Source organism: Rhinolophus sinicus, chromosome 4 (genome assembly GCF_057876585.1).
Source record: "Rhinolophus sinicus isolate RSI-liver-muscle chromosome 4, RSI-T2T, whole genome shotgun sequence".
Lineage (NCBI taxonomy): Eukaryota > Metazoa > Chordata > Mammalia > Chiroptera > Rhinolophidae > Rhinolophus > Rhinolophus sinicus.
This window is the reverse complement of record NC_142504.1, coordinates 96,183,080-96,200,873: the sequence shown is the minus strand read 5'-3', so window position 1 is coordinate 96,200,873 and position 17,794 is coordinate 96,183,080. Positions and strand designations below refer to the sequence as shown.

Sequence of the window (17,794 nt, the reverse complement as noted above, 5' to 3'; positions counted from 1 at the left end):
CACCATCCTTCAAGGAAGATTTCTTGCTAAATTGGTCTCTCCAGATTCATTCTTGCTGCCCATTCGATAAACTTAAATCTGAATTGATAGTTTTAAAAACAAAAAACTTACTACTCTCCTTAAAACCTTACAAGTTTCCCATAGCCCAGAGGCTAGAGTCTATAAAGTCCTTAGCATGGACTCAGGGCCCTCAGTGATCTGGCTTCTTTCTCCTCAACCTCAGGTCAACCCCCATCCCCTGTCCCCCCCAGGCGGTGGCACTCTGCACTTCTGTGTCACTCATCTCACTTGGAGTGACTTTGTCAGCTTCTCCCTTAAACTGAACTCAGTAGAGGGACCTGTCTTGTTTCCAGTACCTTTCACAGTCCTTGGAGGCACTTGATAGTAATTGTTGAACGAAGGAGTAAAGATCAGTATTGAAGAATATTTCCAGGCTTTGTCCCTCAGAAGAATTTACTCTGGTAAATTTCCTCTGAGTCGTATGAGAAAACAAATGGAAGAAGTCCACAATACCTGCAAGGCCCTCGTCCTTTTCAACTTAGAACATTCATTCTTTTAGAGTAAATAAGTTTATTTCTTAGTGCTGGCTATGGTTTGGCATTGATTGCAAAGCCTTACATTAATGAGACCTTTATCATCTGTGGTATAATTTGGCAACTATTTACAAAGCCACGAAGTAGTTCCAAGGCTCAGTTCAGGAAGTGAGTAGTGTCACATGCAGTGGCCTTTGGATGGTTTGAGCAGCTTGTGGATTTTACCCAGCAGCTGACCTACATTCTTCAGTGTTAATCATCTGGTAGACGACCTCACATTGTTAGGTTGTGGTTGTCACCTGATACCTAAGAGGTAATCCTAATAACATGTTCATTTGTTTAATGTCCTCTTTTGTTAAAATATTTCCCAACTCAGAGGAGCCTGACTTTATGGATCTTGGTAGATTATGGGTTAAGAACAGTCGATTTTCAGATTGGATTTACTCTGTCGAAGGTGTGTTTTATAGTCATGGAAAGTATTTTTATGGTTAATATTAGTTCTGCATGCCAGCAACTCAATAGTGAGAGCATGTGGCAATTGCTAAAGGTAGGCTGAGATATGGCCCAGAAAGCTGATAACAGAAGGATCCTTAAATCCCCATCCCCGGCTGCTCCGTTGCCTAGGTGATTTCTACCTCTTAGTCCCTCCCTACCCTGAGTGGTTATAGGAATGAAATTGGGGGATGTGTATATTATTACTTAGCTCCTTTTGTGCCTTCTAAGATGCATTCATTTTTGAAGAAACACTCCTTGATCACCTGCTATGTCCCAGAAACTGTTTCAGGCACTTGGGAAATAGCAGAGGAATAAAGAACCTGTCCTTCATAGAGCTTACATTCTAGAGGGAGAAAACAAAAAAACCCATAAAAATAAATAAAATGTATCATGTTAGAAGATGGTAAGTGTTATGGAAAAAAGAAAACAGGGTAAGGAGTGGGGAGTACTGGTGAGATAATTAGGAGGGGTTGCAATTTTAAATAGGTGGTCCAGGTAGTCAGGGAAGGTGCCGTTTATGTAAAGACATGGAAGAGATGTTGGACCTGTGGCTATTGGGGAGACGTGTTCCAGGCTGAGGGAACACCTGGGGCAAATGCCCTAAGGCAGTCGCATGCCCGTCCTAGGAACTGCTAGGAGGCAGTGTGACTAGGGTGGAGCGAGGGAGGGGAGTGGTTGGGATAAAGTCAGGGAACGCTGGCCCAGGTCAGCGGCCTTGTGGACCATTGTAAGGACTTTTAGTCTGAGTGAAATGTGGAATCAACTCAGAGTTTTGAGCAGAAGAGTGACGTGATCTGAGTTATGCTTTAAAGGATCGCTGTGTGAGCTTTGCTGAGAATAGACTAAAGGGGCAAGAGTAGAAGCAGAGAGACCATCTAGGAGACTGTTGCAGTGACCCACGCAAGAGGTGATGGCGGTGTCGACGTAAGAAACGTCCAGACCTGTAGAGAATTTTTATAGGAGTTTACTTGAGCCAAACTGATGACATGCTCCGGAGAATAACAGTGTTGCAGCTTCTTTTATGCATTTGAACTTAAGTAGGGGATGGTAAGGAAGAGTACACGCACAGAGAGTGGTTAGGGTTTATTTCAAAGGTGTGTTAATCTACGTGCACTGAAACAGTGGACAGGGCTGGTTTAAGGCAAAGAGAAACCTTTCATTAAAAAGTTACATGCCTAGGGCATGACCACCTACCTTAATCTGCCCAGTTAGGAAGTTAGCGATCAGACCATTCTGTGAGATTACTTTCCTTAGAACACCCCCCGCCCCCTTTTTTTGGTCCACAGTGGCTTGGACCAGAGTTGTAGGAGCAAAGGTGGTAAGAAGTGTTAGAAGTCTGGGGAGTAAGACAGAACCAGGAATTGCTGATGATTTGGATGTGGACTGTGAGAGAAAACGGTCCAGGTGACTCTGAGGTAGAGAAACTGGTAGGTGGGACAGGCTTTGGGGGGCAGTTTCAGTTTTGGATACGCTAATTTTGAAAAAAAGTCTTAGATATTTAAGGGGAACCGACTTTGCCGTCCCAAAACATACCTCTTTGAGATACTGATTATTTTTAGTTTTATGGTTAATTTTAAGAAACAGCAGGCATTGGAGAAGCTCTGAAAACAAAGTAGAAGTTACCCTTTGTAAAAGGACATTTCCATTTGTAAGGGGCATCCACTTTGTAAGGGTGTTTCTCTCCCTGTACCTGGAAGAGGAGGATGTCTACATTTCTAGAAACTGTTAATTAAAATAATCCCATGAAAGTATTCTACAGAATGTGTAAAACGACCTTCATCATTCATGAAGAAGCAGCTCACCATTATTTTTAAGTAAGAAGAGTTGTAATTTTTTCACAATACAGTTTCAAGAGAAAGAACTGTGAGTGATGAATGGAAAGTTCCCATTTGTTTTCCAGAACTTAAAAAAAAAAAAAAATTCTTATTTTTTTCTGATTACAAAAGTGCTTGTTGCTTTAAAAAAGTAAGTCTGTATTGAGCGTATACACGCACAGAAATGTACAACCCAGAAATGAAATCCTCTGAACTCCATCTTCTGGAGCTGTTGGTAGCAGTTTGTTGTGTATGCTTCAGGTTTTTTCCCCACGCATGTCCCAACACCTCAGGGCATATTTACTGTAATGAATAGTTAAGTATGTTTTTCTATGTGTATTAACTCTTATTTCTATATAATTACTTTGTTTTTTTTTCTCTGATTGAATTATTTAAAAATTGGTTCTCTACCTGTTTGTAAGTTATGTGGGGATAAAAAATAAAGACATATAGATTCTTCTTAATTTCTTGGCCATTTTTAGTTGTAAGAAACATGTCTTTTGCCTAAAATAGTTTGTAAGTACTAATTTTTGCATGGGATTTGATATGCATGGAGTTCTGTTTCAATTTTATTTTGTGATCTGTAATGATTATTATGTATACAATATGTTCTATATCTTTATCTCTAACTCAAGTAGGTAAAGTAATTGGAAGCTGGCTTTTTTCTTTTTAAATGTGATTTTGTATTTTAAGAATAGATTTAGATTTTGGCATAAAAGTTCAGTTTCCTCTGAATTCATTGCATATTCCTTCTGGTTTCTGAGAGGCATATACAAAGAAACTTCTAAATGTGCTGGAACATATGGTAAGTATAAATATTTCTTGGAAAATTCAATAATCTCTTCATTTTAGGGTTCCAGTACCTAGGACAAACCTTAGCATGCAGTTGGTACTCAATTCTTGTGAATTATAAGTCATCACTGTTGTCTCAAGAAGTACTTATTGAACACAGTGTCAGAAATCAGAGGCAGATTAGATCCAAATAGGGCCGCAAAATATGGTCTGTTTAGGGGGGACAGAACATAAAGATAAGTAATCATACGTGGTAGCATGTGACCAAAGCCGGATGACAAGTCCATATTGCTGGAGTTCAGCGTAAAGCATATGCGGAAGAGTTGGTGTGGTGGTTGAAGATTTTGTCTTGAGGCTGGGTCATAACTGAGTTAACAAAGGCACAGAATGCCCAAGTTAAGAGTCAGGCTTTCATTAAGTGGAGAACCGAGACTGCTGAGACTGTTTTTATGGTGTTCAGAGCAGTGTTTTAGGGCGACCAATCTTATAATGGACGGCATGAACAGGTGGTGGGGCAGAGGCTGGAGGCTTGGAAACATTCAGGACCTGCTCCCCTGTTCTGTGCTTCGGAAAAGTGAAGTGAGCCATTGGGAGGTGCCCACTGCTCGTGAGACCATGACCTTGCTGAAGGTCACAGCAAGCCCCCTTTCCCTCCTTATAGGAATCCCAGAAGTCCAGAAGTCCTGTCCCCATCTAGGGATCTGTGAGTGGGCAGGGTGAGGCCTTTGTCACCTGCTCAAACAGTTGTCCAGCTCCCCTCCCTCTGGCTTTCCCTGATCTGGCTAGTCCATTCTAGGAATCAAACCACCAGCTTCTCTTTCCTTTTCCCCCACCTTCTTCCCTGGGGCAACTCCAGGTTAATTCCTCTTCCTAACTTCCCTAACTTCCCTAACTGCACTGGTAGACAGTTTTCTTTCGTTCTACTTTTGAAACCATGGGAAAGCATGGAGTACTTTCCCCAGGGGAAATAAAAGCCCAGAGGCTTACATATTCTTCCCTGGTGGGGCTGGAAGGTTTAAAAAATTCTTTAATTGATTAACCACATTATCTTGCTATTATGGTTATTACTATTCCTAGGAAGGTAGATGTACTGAAAGTGGGTCTGCAGGTTGGGAGTAGCAGCTGGAGACTTCATTTTGTTTAGCAGAGGCTGGGGAATTTGAAATTGCAAGGACAATCCTGCAGTGGGGAGAGAGGAAGTGGTGAGGTGTGATAGCAGTGGGTTGAGATGGGACAAAGAGAGTTTAAAAACTGCCTGAGGGACGGGCTGGAGAGGAAGCAGGGAGTGGCAGGGAGTGGCCCGTGGGGTGGCAGAGATGTGGTTGTTTGCTGTGCCCTTGATCACGTGGCCCATCACGTGCCTGTTTCCAGCTGTCTTCTAGTGAGCATTTAGCGCCCCCAGGAGTCTCTTAGAGTTTCAGAAAAGAGAACTAAATTTTCTCCTATTCCACATTCTAGTCTCTACTTCCTTACTGTTCTTTATTTCTCAGCTCACCAAGTTTTTTAAATCTCTCATTTTTGTTTTTAACAGCTTTATTGAGATATAATCCACACACTATTACTATTCATCTATTTAAAGTGTATAATTCAGTGGTTTTTAGTATTGGTCAAGCTGTTTTCCATAGTGGCTGCATCATGTTACATTCCCAGGAGCAGTGTATGAGGGTTCTAATTTCTCTACATCCTTGCCACCACTTCTCTAATGGCTAATGATGTTGAGCATCTTGTTATGTGTCATTTTCCCCCCCTTTCATCCACCTTCCCCCACTCCACTCCGGTTCAAGCCATTGCTTCTCAGTCTAGTTATGTAGGACACAGCTCCCTGGCCCATGTTGGTGTTATGTGCCTTGCGCTCCACCTGATTGAGGCAGTTGGTCGCTGCTCGTCTGCCGGCCGCTCATGCTGGCCGCTCATGGCAGCCCAGCTCCTGGGAGAGCTGTTGTTCACAATCTTAGCCGTAGAGGGTGCAGCTCACTGTGAGGCCCATGTGGGAATCGAACTGGCGACCCAGTGTTAGGAGCACAGCGCTCCAACCGCCTGAGCCACCAGGCGGGCCCTATATATCTTCTTTGAGAAATGTCTATTCAGTTCCTTTGCCTGTTTTTAGGTTGACTTATTTATCTCTATTATTGAGTTAGAAGAGTTCTGTTAAAAAACAAAGCTTAACTCAGTAAATTTGAAGATCTAATAGGCTTTATTAAGCAATTAATGAATCGAGCAGTGTTTCATCTAGCAACTAGAAGGGTCTTCTGACCCATTGTACAGAATGGAAAGTTTTATAGGCAGAAAGAGGGTGGGACTATGAAATTAAGTGTGGATTATTTGAGGCAAGAACACCTTCCTTCGGGGAAGGCTGGGGTCTTATCAGGCAGATTATCTCACTATTGTTGAGGAAATTCCAGACAGATTGGTTTAAAATTCTCCTGGGAGAGCCTGAAACTGCAACTAGGTTAGTTATGAAGTCTTGGTTATAAAGTTTATTTTATCTATCTGTCTGTATATTTGTCACGTGTGCTTTTTGTGCTTTTTGTGTCGTGTCTTAGGAAGGCTTTGCCTAACCCAAGATCATGAAGACTGTTGACTGAACAATAACACTGACTAGGTAGTCCATCACCAAAAGGATTTATTCGGGAAATGGAAAAAGTACTGCAGCAGCATGAGAATCTGCAGACTTGACAAGCCAGTACACATTTTGACCATATGCCAAGATGGATGATATATGTATAGGCAGGGAGACAGGAAGTTAGAACCATAGTTTTTGTTTTTTAAGTTATATACTTTAATTTTTATTGGGGAATATTGGGCAACAGTGTGTTTTTCCAGGACCCATCAGCTCCAAGTCAAGTTGTTTTCAATCTAGTTGTGGAGGGTGCAGCTCACTGGCCCATGTGGGGATAGAACCGGCAACCTTGGTGTTGTGAGCTCTGTGCTCTAACCAACTGAGCCAACTGGCTGCATAGAGTTTTATAAAAAGAAGGTTAGGACCATAGAGCTCAAAGATCCCAGCTCCACCCACAGACCTCCCAGCTTGATCAGTTTCCTTAAAGTCCCAGTTCATCTTTATCAAGACTTCTTTGTTTTAAGAGTTTTAACATTTTATCTATTACATTAGATGTATGACCTTTCTTAAATTAATTTTTGTATATGACATCAAGTAGAGGTTCATTCTTTGGATATCCAGTTGTTTAGCACCATTTTTTGAAGACTATTCTTTCTCTGTTTGAATTATCTTGGCACTCTTGTTAAAAATCAGTTCACCTTAAAAAGAAGGGTTTATTTCTGGATTCTCAAATCTGTTCCATTGATCTATTTGTCTATTCATATACTAGAACCACACTGTATTCATTACTGCAGTAGTACTGTTGTAGTAAGTTTTGAAATTGAATTTGAAACTGAGTTCTCCAACTTTGTTCTTCTTTTTCAAGATTATTTTGTCTATTCTGGGTCCTTGTGTTTTTGTTATCAACACACCAATTTCTGCAAAAAAGTCAGCTAGGATTTTGGTAAGGATTGTGTTGAATTTGTAGATCAATGTGAGGAGTATTGCCATCTTAACAATATTGTGATCTGATCCATGAACATGGTATGTCTTTCTGTTTATTAAGTCTTTAATTTCTTTTAGTAATTTTTTGTAATTTTCAAAGTTACAAGTTTTATACTTCTTTTGTTAAATTTATCTCTAAGTATTCATATTTTTATTTTTGTGCTATTATAAATGAAATTGTTTTCTTAATTTCATTTTATTATTTTTCAACTCACTAAAATTTGGCCTCAGCCCTGACCAATATACCAGCATTTCTCTCACTGTGGTAACCATTGGCCTTTCAGAATTTTCTTTCTAACCTTCCAATCTGAGAAACCTATTTATTTTTTTATTTTTTTATTTTTTTTTGAAGTGTGTTTTTTTTTTTTTTTTTTTTTTTGTTGTGTTTTTTTTGGGGGGGGGGGAAGGGGAACAGGACTTTATTGGGGAACCGTGTGCACTTTCAGGACTTTTTCTCCAAGTCAAGTTGTTGTCCTTTCAATCTTAGTTGTGGAGGGTTCTGTTCAGCTTCAAGTTTGTTGTCCTTTCAATCTTAGTTGTGGAGGGTTCTGTTCAGCTTCAAGTTGTTGTTCTTTCAGTCTTAGTTGTGGAGGGCGCAGCTCAGCTCCAGGTCCAGTTGCCGTTGCTAGTTGCAGGGGGCACAGCCACCATTCCCTTGCGGGAGTCGAACCAGCAACCTTGTGGTTGAGAGGACATGCTCCAACCAACTGAGCCATCCGGGAGCTCAGCGGCAGCTCAGCTCAAGGTGCCATGTTCAATTTTAGTTGCAGGGGGCGCTGCCCACCATCCCTTGCGGGAGTCGAGGAACTGAACTGGCAACCTTGTGATTGAGAGCCCACACTCCAACCAACAACTGAGCCGTCCGGGAGGCAGCTCAGCTCAAGGTGCCGTGTTCAATCTTAGTTGCAGGGGGCAGAGCCCACCATCCCTTGCGGGACTCGAGGAATTGAACTGCAACCTTGTGGTTGAGAGCCCACTGGCCCATGTGGGAATCGAACCGACAGCCTTCGGAGTTAGGAGCACGGAGCTCTAACCGCCTGAGCCACCGGGCCGGCCCGAGAAACCTATTTATTATAGCAAGTGTGCTAAACATCATTATAGTGTAATTGGACCTACTTTTTCATTTTCTTGTAAACACTCATATAATGCTTTCCTGTTATTCATGATTTTAAGCAGTTTGAGAAACTGGTTTGTATGAATTATGTGGCTAATCTCTGAATTTGACATCCACAGGTCACAGGGTGGATTAAAGTAATTTTGGAGGGGCACATTGCTTCTTGAATCACTACCACTTGCAAATGTTTGGTAACCACGTTCATTACCAACAAGCTGGCCACAGAGTCCATTTCAAAATCATTAATCTTCCTAATATTACGTACATATAAATGCCCTACCCTTTTGACTATTTGTCAACTCTTTTTTCTTTTTCCTGAATATTTGCTGGCAGCATAATCCAAAATCACTAATAACATGTGTAACTGTTACGTTTGCTTTCCTTAAAATTTCATAGTGAAAAGGAAGCATTTGAGTGATTTCAGCCATTTTCTTAGTTTTTTTTTAATGTAACAATTTTAAGTAATTTTTCTGTAGTTTTTTCTTTTTTATTCATCTTATTTTCCTATGTATCTAGTTTGTGTTAATACCATATATATATATATATATATATATATATATATATATATATATATATATTTTTTTTTTTTTTTTTAAAACCATTATTTTATTTTATTTTTTAATAGTTAACTTTTATTTTGTCTTTGTTTTTTTGGACATAAATTTGGACTCCTTAGTCTTTTTTTTCCATGACCACAACACTTAAGTTATTGTAGACTGTCTCTTAATTTGGGCTTTGTCCTGGTGTTTTCTCATGATTAGATTGAGGTTATACATTATTGCAAATAATACTGAAGTGGTAATAGGCCTTCTCAGAATGTCGTATGGGGATGTATTACTGGTGATAGTAACCTTTGTCACTTGGCTAAGTAAGGTATTGTGTGCCAGGATTCCCCACTGAAACTTACCCTGTGTAATTATTGAATATTTAGAAGATATTTAGAGATATTTAGAAGATACTAAGGCAAATATTTAGAATATCTAGAGACTATGCAAATATCCTGTTTTTGCTTAAATTTACATTTACTCTTGAGCATCGATCAGTAGATCTTGCATGTGGCAGTCATTACTGTGGTGTTCTACTGGTGATATTTCTGTTTTCCTCATTCTTTCTACATTTATTAATTGGAATTCCTCTGTAAGGAAGAGTTGCCACTTCTCACCCATTTTAAAAGTTCATTTATTTGTTCATTTGTTGATTTAGTTATTTATGTCAGTATGGGCTTGTGGGTATTTATTTTATGCTGTGGGTTATAATGCGGTACTACCATATAGTTATTTATTTTATTGCTCAAGTTGTTCTTTCTCTGCCTAAGTTTTGAAGTAAATTTGTTTGTCAAGATAAGGAAGACAAACCTATTGACGTCTAAGATACTTGGAGACTTTGTTTGCACTTAACCTCTAGCAGAATGGAGAATGACCTAATGAAGACTTGTCTTTTCCATTCTTGAATCATAATTTGCTGCTTATTATGGTGTCTTTCTCTGTTGGGATTAGACTAGTGAATCTCCAAATTCAACATTCTTAAAATTGAATAACACGAAATATGACACGTTATTTATGAAGTGAATATAGATTCCCTTTGTTAAATGAGAAAAGTTAGATTTTTATATACAATTTTTAAATTCCTCATTGAATTTTGGTTATTGCTGTAAGTTATTTCACAGTATAAATCTTGTTTTTAGGAAAAGAAGAAATATGAAAATCTTCAGAGCGAAGAGGCTGATGAAGTCTCCCTTCTAAAACCCTCCAGAGAACTGGAAATCCCTACTCCAGCTTGTGAATTCAGAGGAGACCATCTGCAGGCGTTAACTGATTCCCAGCTCCAGAATGATGCCAGTGGACAAAACGAGAGTGAAATGTTTGATATATCACTCACCTCCCTAACTATAAATAATGAAGGGTCCCTGACCTGTGACACAGAGACCCTAAAGGAAGGGGAGGAGGTCAGAGCCAGTGCTGAGGGCGATGCCGTCAAGCTGAAGTTTGACCCTGGAGACAATGTTGGAACCAAAGGAGAAACCCTCAAGAACTTGACAGAAGTGGAGGAAAGTAAATCGGCGCAATGCGGACCTTCTGGAAGCACATTGCAATCTAGTTTTTCTTATACTCAGCAGGAAGTGGAAAACTTACAGGTCAGAGAAGCTCAGCATAGCAAAGAAGACAAACAAGCCTTGGGTCTGTCTTCAGAGGTGCTACAAAATGTTGGCTTGCGGAGTTCCTGTGAGGCCACGGACATTTTTCAGCCACCTAAAGTGAAAAAACTGTATCCCCCCTTGCCAGCGGAAATTGCTGGAGAAGTGCCAGCTTTGGTGGCAGTGAAGCCCTTGCTGCGAAATGAGCGACTCTACCCGGAGCTCCCATCTCAGCCGGAGCCAGTACCATTTACTAAAGAACAGCTCAAGATCTTTGAGCCTGGTTCATGGCTGGAAAATGTTGAGTCATACTTAGAGGAATTTGACAGCCTGGCTCATCAGGACAGGCATGAATTCTATGAGTTGCTTTTGAACTACTCACGGTGTAGGAAGCAGCTGCTTCTGGCTGAAGCTGAGCTTCTTGCTCTGACGTCTGATTGCCAAAATGCTAAAAGTCGACTGTGGCACTTCAAGGAGGAACAGTTGTCTGTACAGGTATTTTGACTAGTGTTCTGTAAAGCTCCCAGGAGCCTGGGGAGCTGCTGTTCCCGTGATGCTGTCCAAGTCTGGGGTCTGCTCCTTATACCCACTCGGACCCTGTCTTAGCTCAGAGTAGTACAGTGTAGGAATCAAAATCTGGTGCCTGCAGGGGCCACGCAGGTAACTGGAGAAGTGAAGCAGGCTGAGTGGGATGGTGGTCTCTGGGGAAGCTCGTGCCTGGTCCAGTGGGGGCCGCTGCTCTTGAGTCCTAGCTGATTATTGTTGTGAGGTTGTGTTGGTCCAGCATTGCCACATCTCAGGAGTTTACAAGAGAAGCTAGAAATCTGGGTTTTCCTGTGCGGGGTCTTGAGCTATAAATGCTGGCAACTAATTCCACACATACACACAGTAGAGGCCAAGAAGTCATGTCTTCAGGTCAGATTCAGCCCGTGGACCTTTCTGTTTGTGACCTTGGGCATAATGGCAGGAACATCCATCCAGTGGGTAGAGAGTGTCAAGGAGAGGATGATCCATGGAGCAAGGTCAAGGGGAGATGAGGAAACAGGGAAGGCAATTAGGTGTGACCCTGTGGAGACCTCGGTGACCATCAGGAAAGCCATTTCATAGTGGCCTGGGCGGGATGGCAGGGAAGAGAAGGCCACCCTCGGCAACCTTGGTATTGAAGGAAAGCTGGGGAGGTAGCAGGAAGAAACACGTGATTTTCCCCAGCTCTAATCCTCTTTCATTGGGAGATGTGTATTTCTCTTTGTAGATAGAAAGGAGTCTGTGGAGAGGGAAACATTTGGAGATACTGAAAAAGAGAGGCTAGAATCGAGAACACAACTGGCAGTGTTAGTATTGGAAGGGGGGGTTCTTTCTTTTGAGCAGAATCACAGAATGATGAGGGTAGGTACAGAGATATTTTGAGGTCCCTTCCAGTTGAGGGGATATCGCATTGATTGTCAAGTAGAAGGTAAGATCATCCATCATGAGTCTTAGGGTCAAGCTCTATTATTTCCTTGTACCTTTCCTCACCTACTTCTTAGGGTTTTTCTTCTCTGAACTTGTGATGCATTGGTGATTGGCAGTATACTCCTTGGCACCTGATTATATATTTGCTTTATTGTTCTCTTCGTGGTACTGTTGTCCCCTCACCGTGATTTATAAGTGGTTGAAGATGGTACAGAAGCCGGTGTGTCATATACCTGCTGCCGGATCATTTCAAACGCAAAGAGTAACTGGTTTCATATTTTCCACTGCTAGGGTATCTGTGCAGATCAAGTGAAAGTTTCAGGCTGTCATCGCTACCAAAGAGTAGAGATGAGTGAAAATGTGCTGGGGGAGCTAAAGAAGCTGTTTGATGCCAAATCTGAGCACCTCCACCAAACGCTGGCTCTGCACTCTTACACTTCTGTGCTCTCAAGGTTGCAAGTGGAGTCTTACATCTATGCGTTGCTCAATAGTTCGGCTGTTCTGAGATCTTTAGCAATTCAACGGCAAGGCCAAGGTGCGTAAGTAATGAAAGCCTCACTCTTTCTTGTTATCTGAAACGCAGAAAGAATTGAGGGGTACCATCTAGTTGAATTGATTGTACACTGCCCGGTATTACAAGGTACCATGTGTGCTGGCTGTTGTACCTGACCTCCCTAGTATAGGATTGAGACCTGCCTTAACAACCTTTCTAGAGGTTTCTACTGCCAGATCTGCCTTCCCCATGGCTGTCATTCTCTGCTTCTCTAGGAAGCCAAAAGAGCTCACTCTTCGTCACTAATGTCCCTTACTGTCCTAAGTTATGGGCTTGTTACCAAGTCGAGTCCAGACGGTTTTTGATTGTAGAACTGATCATCAGAAAAGTTTTTCATCCTCTGTCTCTTGTACTTTATTTTTGCTTGTCCAGTTAGGCTGCTTTTATTGTACTTAATTTTCACCAGAGGATCTATCATGTTCGGAATTTTTCATTTTATTTTGGGTTTTAAGAAAGTAAGGCTTACTGTATTATGTGTAAAATATTATGCTATTATAATTGAATCAAGTACTTTTTATTTCTGGGAGAGAGACTAGGGTTGTTTAAAGTAAAAATATCTTTCCCCCGCCCCCCACTGTTTTCATAACTAATCAAAGAGCTGGGGCTGGGCCAGAGATCTGCTGATTTTTAAATAAAAAGTCTGATGAAATTAATTTTCCCTTGCTTTGAAATACTTCACAAAGTTAAATACTGTTTTGGTTTACATATCTAGTAGAAATTCAAATAATTTGATGCAACTTTTCTCCTTGGGCTTTTATCTAAAATAAATATTTTGAAGTTTTTTTTAAAGTGGAGATAATAAATATTCCCTCCCCACCCCCAAGCACCATTTATGTGGGATTCATTTAACTCTCTCTTTAATGTACAGCTTCTAAACAGGCAGAAAGCATTCCCTCTGATCTGTGTCAGCTAAAGGAGTGCATCAGTGTGCTGTTCCTGTTCACCAGGAGAGTTCATGAAGATACCCAGTTCCAGGACGATATTCTTCTCTGGCTGCAGAAATTGGTAAGGGAACAGAAATAGACATGGCAGGCTTTCTTTTATTTCCCTGGTAACTTAAGAATTCTTCTTATTGTGTTTCTTCAACAATTGCATTTAATGAGTTAGTGACATTGTCTTGGATCATGTAATAAATTACATTTACCTAATGCGTTATTAAGCACAAAGGACTTTCCGATAGACTTTATGTTGAATGATCTCTGGCTTCAACATAGGAGGAAATGGAAATGTGGAAGCATGCTAAATTTAAGACTAGATGCATATTCAGAATATAAGTATCTGAGCTGAAATTTTCCCACATGATTTCTTTTTGTCATCTTAGGTTTAATGTTGCACTTAGTCGTACTTAAAAAATTATTTTAAGGCGAAAAAGAAAGGTATCAGAAAAGTAGGAAAGAGGTATGTTACAGGGATGGGTTATTTGTTGGTTATGTTTCTCAGTGCGGCTGTCTTGTATGCCGTTTTTTAGATTCATACTGGAGTTCTTAAATATGAGGTGACATTCTAAGCATACTTATTTGTACTTGAGAAACAATTGCAAACTGAGACTAGATTACTTGAATTCTATCTTATTCATGTACGGCCAGGAATGTTAGTGATTTGTAGTTGGCCAGATGTGAAAACTGGGTGTGCAGAGAAACTACTGAAGATATCTGTTATCATATTACTCATAGATTCATAGGCCTCTGTGTACGTCTATGGTAGAAACTCAACAGTCAGCAGTATGTTTTATGTTTGGTTACTCTTTTGAAAGATCACACGTATTTAAACATTGGATAAGTGATTTCACTAAACCTCTAGATACATTCTTCTTTTTAAATAGTGAAATTGTATGTCCTTTGTTTTCCAGGTGGCAGTGTTACAAAGAGTTGGCTGTCCTGGAGATCACTTCTTCCTTCTAAACCATATTCTTCGATGCCCAGCTGGTGTTAGTAAATGGGCTGTTCCTTTCATCCAGGTATGATGAATGGCCTTCAGGTTTTGAGGGATAGATGAGAGGGAGGTTTTGTTGAACAGTTTTCCTGAAGAAATTGCTTTAAAAAAAAAAAAAGCTACTTAAAAATATTGATATTTAAAATAAGACTCTTAAAAATATACCCAGTATGTATCTGTAGGAGTTTTATGCTGAAACTTCGTGGGCTACCCATAATTGTTGAAATTAACATAGAATTGCAAAAGTTCAGTTGTAGCTGGCTTGGTAGGTTCAGTAGTATTTAATTCTGTAAAATTTATGTGTGGGAAGGCTCGCAGGACTTTTTTCTGTAATACCCAATACAACTTCTTGAAATTAATCCACCTCACGCCACAGTTGGTACAGGTGAAATAGAAACGACCAGCACCTTAATGTTCTTTAATTCAGCAGAAATTCAGGTCTGTGTGATCAACTCTTATATAATCAATTTAGGTGTTGGTTATATAGTTTATAGATTCTGCTCTCTGCTGCTTGCCTTGGGTTGTTTTGTCATTCATTACAACCACTCAGATGGGGAGAACCCAACTGTATGCCAAGTACAACTTTTCCACATTACCTTTTTTTTTTTTTTCTAACTATTTTTGGACTAAAATAGTGCTATTGCCCCGTGTCTCATATTGTTACAGGTAGTTGATGTAAACTGCTCAGCTACCTCTGCCCTTAGAGTACAGCTGAATCAGTACTGCCAGGTAACCCAGGAGCTGTGTTCTCTTGTGGATTAGGTGCTGGTTCGGTTCCATCTTTGTTTTCTTAATAGCTCCCTTTGTCAGAATGCTGGTGAACTAAGATTATGGATACTGGGTTGTTGGCTTTCTACAGTATGCATTTTCCTTTTCTGATTTCAGATCAAAGTGTTGAATAACCCATCAGGGGTCTTTCATTTTATGCAGTCTCTTGCCCTGCTAATGTCTCCTGTCAAGTAAGTGTGGAAGAGCTTTTTGAAATAGAAATTGAAATGCTTCTCTCTATAGAACAATTATTGGCTTCCTAAGTTCCCCAGATCCAAAGTGCTGCTAAGGGAAGTGTGAGCATTACAGAATATTGCAGATTTTCTTTGGGTTTCATATCCTTTGTCCCAAAGTGACCCTATTAACTGCTTATATATTAACCTTTTTGGCTCCCACTTTTAGTGGTTTTGCCTCTCCTGTCACATATGTCATTGTGAAAGGTGCTGTGGGGAGACAAAAAAAAATTACCTGTTCCTGAGTTCCTGAGAGGAACAGATTTAGTGGCATATGAAAAAAAAAACAAAACAAAAAGCCACTGAGATTTAAATACTAAATTGTGAAACTACCGTGTTTCCCTGAAAATGAGACTTAGCCGGACCATCGGCTCTAATGTGTCTTTTGGAGCAAAAATTAATATAGGACCCAGTCTTATATTATGTTAGATAAGACCCGGTCTTATATTAAAGTAAAATAGGACCGGGTCTTACATTAATTTTTGCTCCAAAAGATGCATTAGAGCTGATGGTCCAGCATCATCTTATTTTCAGGGAAACACGGTATGATTGATGCAGTGAGGAGAATAAAGAAAGTAGAGGGGAGTCATCAGAGAGGTTTCCAAGTAGAAGGATGGAACGGATTGCAATAAGAAGGCGTAGAGGTACTGTAGGTGGGGAGAACAGTGAGCAGTGGCCCAAAGTATTGGTAAGGACCGCTGTCCAGGGGACAGGTAGGCGGTCAGCTTGGCTGGAGTGAGGGGTGTGTGGGAGATGGTAGTAAAGGTGAATAGTGGAGTTGGGTTATAGAAGGCCTTGACGTTAAGACACAGGGATCTAGATTTTATATGCTCTGGCCTTTGAGCAACTGAGGGTTTTTGAACAAGGTTAAAAGTTGTTTTTAAGGAAGTTTCGGCTTAACTAGAGGCACAGTGTGTGCTTCTGCTTAATTATGATTACAGACATCTGGCTCTCCTGACTGGGACCCAGCCCATCATCAGGAGGGCACATCCTTAATGGGGAAGAGGCAGAGTCTCTGTCTGGGTGACCTAAACAGTTACCACCACTGGCTTTCCGTCCCAGGAAGCCTGTCTGCCTCCACACTGAGTTGGGGTCATGGTAATGAGAAAGACAAAGAGGGGACCGTAAAGGTCCTCTTCCCAGGAAAGGATTAAGCAGTTGACTAAATAAAGCAAATGTGGGAAAGGAGTGGTTCGGACATAACTTTATAGACTTCTGAGTCTGAGTAACCCAGAAGGTATAGGCAGCCCTAGGAGACAGAAAAGACAGCAGGGAGCTGTTTTGTAAGGAGGAAAATTTGCAGTCATCGAGGCATACAGTTGGACACATTTAGAGCTTAAAAATTGGAGCTCCTTCTGTTGAAAAGGCAGCACAAGAGCTGCAGAGCCGGAAGTCCTGGAAGAAAGTTCCTGGTTAAAGGGAGGAATCGATGAATTTTCAGGGTCAGACTAAAGAGGAAGGAACAGAGGACTGAGAACTGAGTTGTGATCTAAGAGAAGAAGCTTCTCGTTACACCTACTCATCAGGTTCAGCCAGCGCTTTGTGAAAGACTGTCTGGCAGGAATTCCGGATTCCTCTCTCACCGCCTGGATACAGGGTAGATAGATACGACATGACTTAAAATTTTTTTTTTTGCGTTTATATGTACTTTTTTGCCCTAAACAAGCTTCTGTATTACCTGCGGACTATCCTTTTTTATGCAGTAAAGCACCTACCTGGCAACATTCTGTAAGCCTGGTTAGAGTTAACGTACTGCAGCAGTTCATATGTACCCTGTGTGCAGGAGCGGTGCTAGCGTAACTACTGTTCTGCAATTACTCACCATTACTAATTCAGAATGGTCGTGGTCTCTGTACTAAAATTAGTGACATTTTGGTCTCCTTGAGTTTTAGTCAGTTCTCATTTCTTGTTTGCTAATTTAAACCATTTGAAGATTGGGTCGATGTCTGACTCTTCTTCAGGGTGAGTAGATGATCCAGAACGCACGTGTGTGGACTTTCTGTGTTTGTGATTGGAGTGATTTTGCTTGTCCTTTAGAAATCGAGCAGAGTTCCTGTGCCACATGAAGCCCAGTGAATGGAAGCCATCCTCCCCGGGGCCTGCGTCGGGGTCGTGGACACTAGTTGATGAGGGAGGAGAAGAGGTAACTCGTCATGCCTGTGTTATTTCGATTAATCATTTTTGAGCTCTTTTTATTATGTGCCAAGTATTGTTCTAAGCACTTTCCACGTATCATCTCATTTAATTCTCTCAACAATCCAATGAGGCAATGGGATACTGTTGTGATCCCATTTTACAGATGAGGAAGCTGAGGTATAGGGCTGAAGGAATTTGTTCCAAATCACATAGTCATTAAATGGTGGAGACTCTAGAACCTTTGTTTTAAGCCGTGTGCTATGCTTTCACCCTTTTCCAGAATATCTCCTTGTT

The 17,794-nt window shown here is 40.8% G+C and overlaps 1 protein-coding gene across 2 annotated transcripts in view; it reads left to right on the top strand.

Moving 5' to 3' along the window:
• Window positions 1-17,794, top strand: part of EPG5 (ectopic P-granules 5 autophagy tethering factor) — a 98,750-nt gene that overhangs the window by 1,948 nt on the left and 79,008 nt on the right. For both annotated transcript variants that reach the window (XM_019739695.3, XM_019739694.3), the window contains exons 2-7: window positions 9,977-10,921; window positions 12,170-12,413; window positions 13,300-13,436; window positions 14,281-14,388; window positions 15,249-15,322; window positions 17,402-17,507. In XM_019739695.3, the coding sequence (XP_019595254.3) occupies window positions 9,977-10,921; window positions 12,170-12,413; window positions 13,300-13,436; window positions 14,281-14,388; window positions 15,249-15,322; window positions 17,402-17,507 (1,614 nt within the window). The remainder of the gene's footprint in view (window positions 1-9,976; window positions 10,922-12,169; window positions 12,414-13,299; window positions 13,437-14,280; window positions 14,389-15,248; window positions 15,323-17,401; window positions 17,508-17,794) is intronic.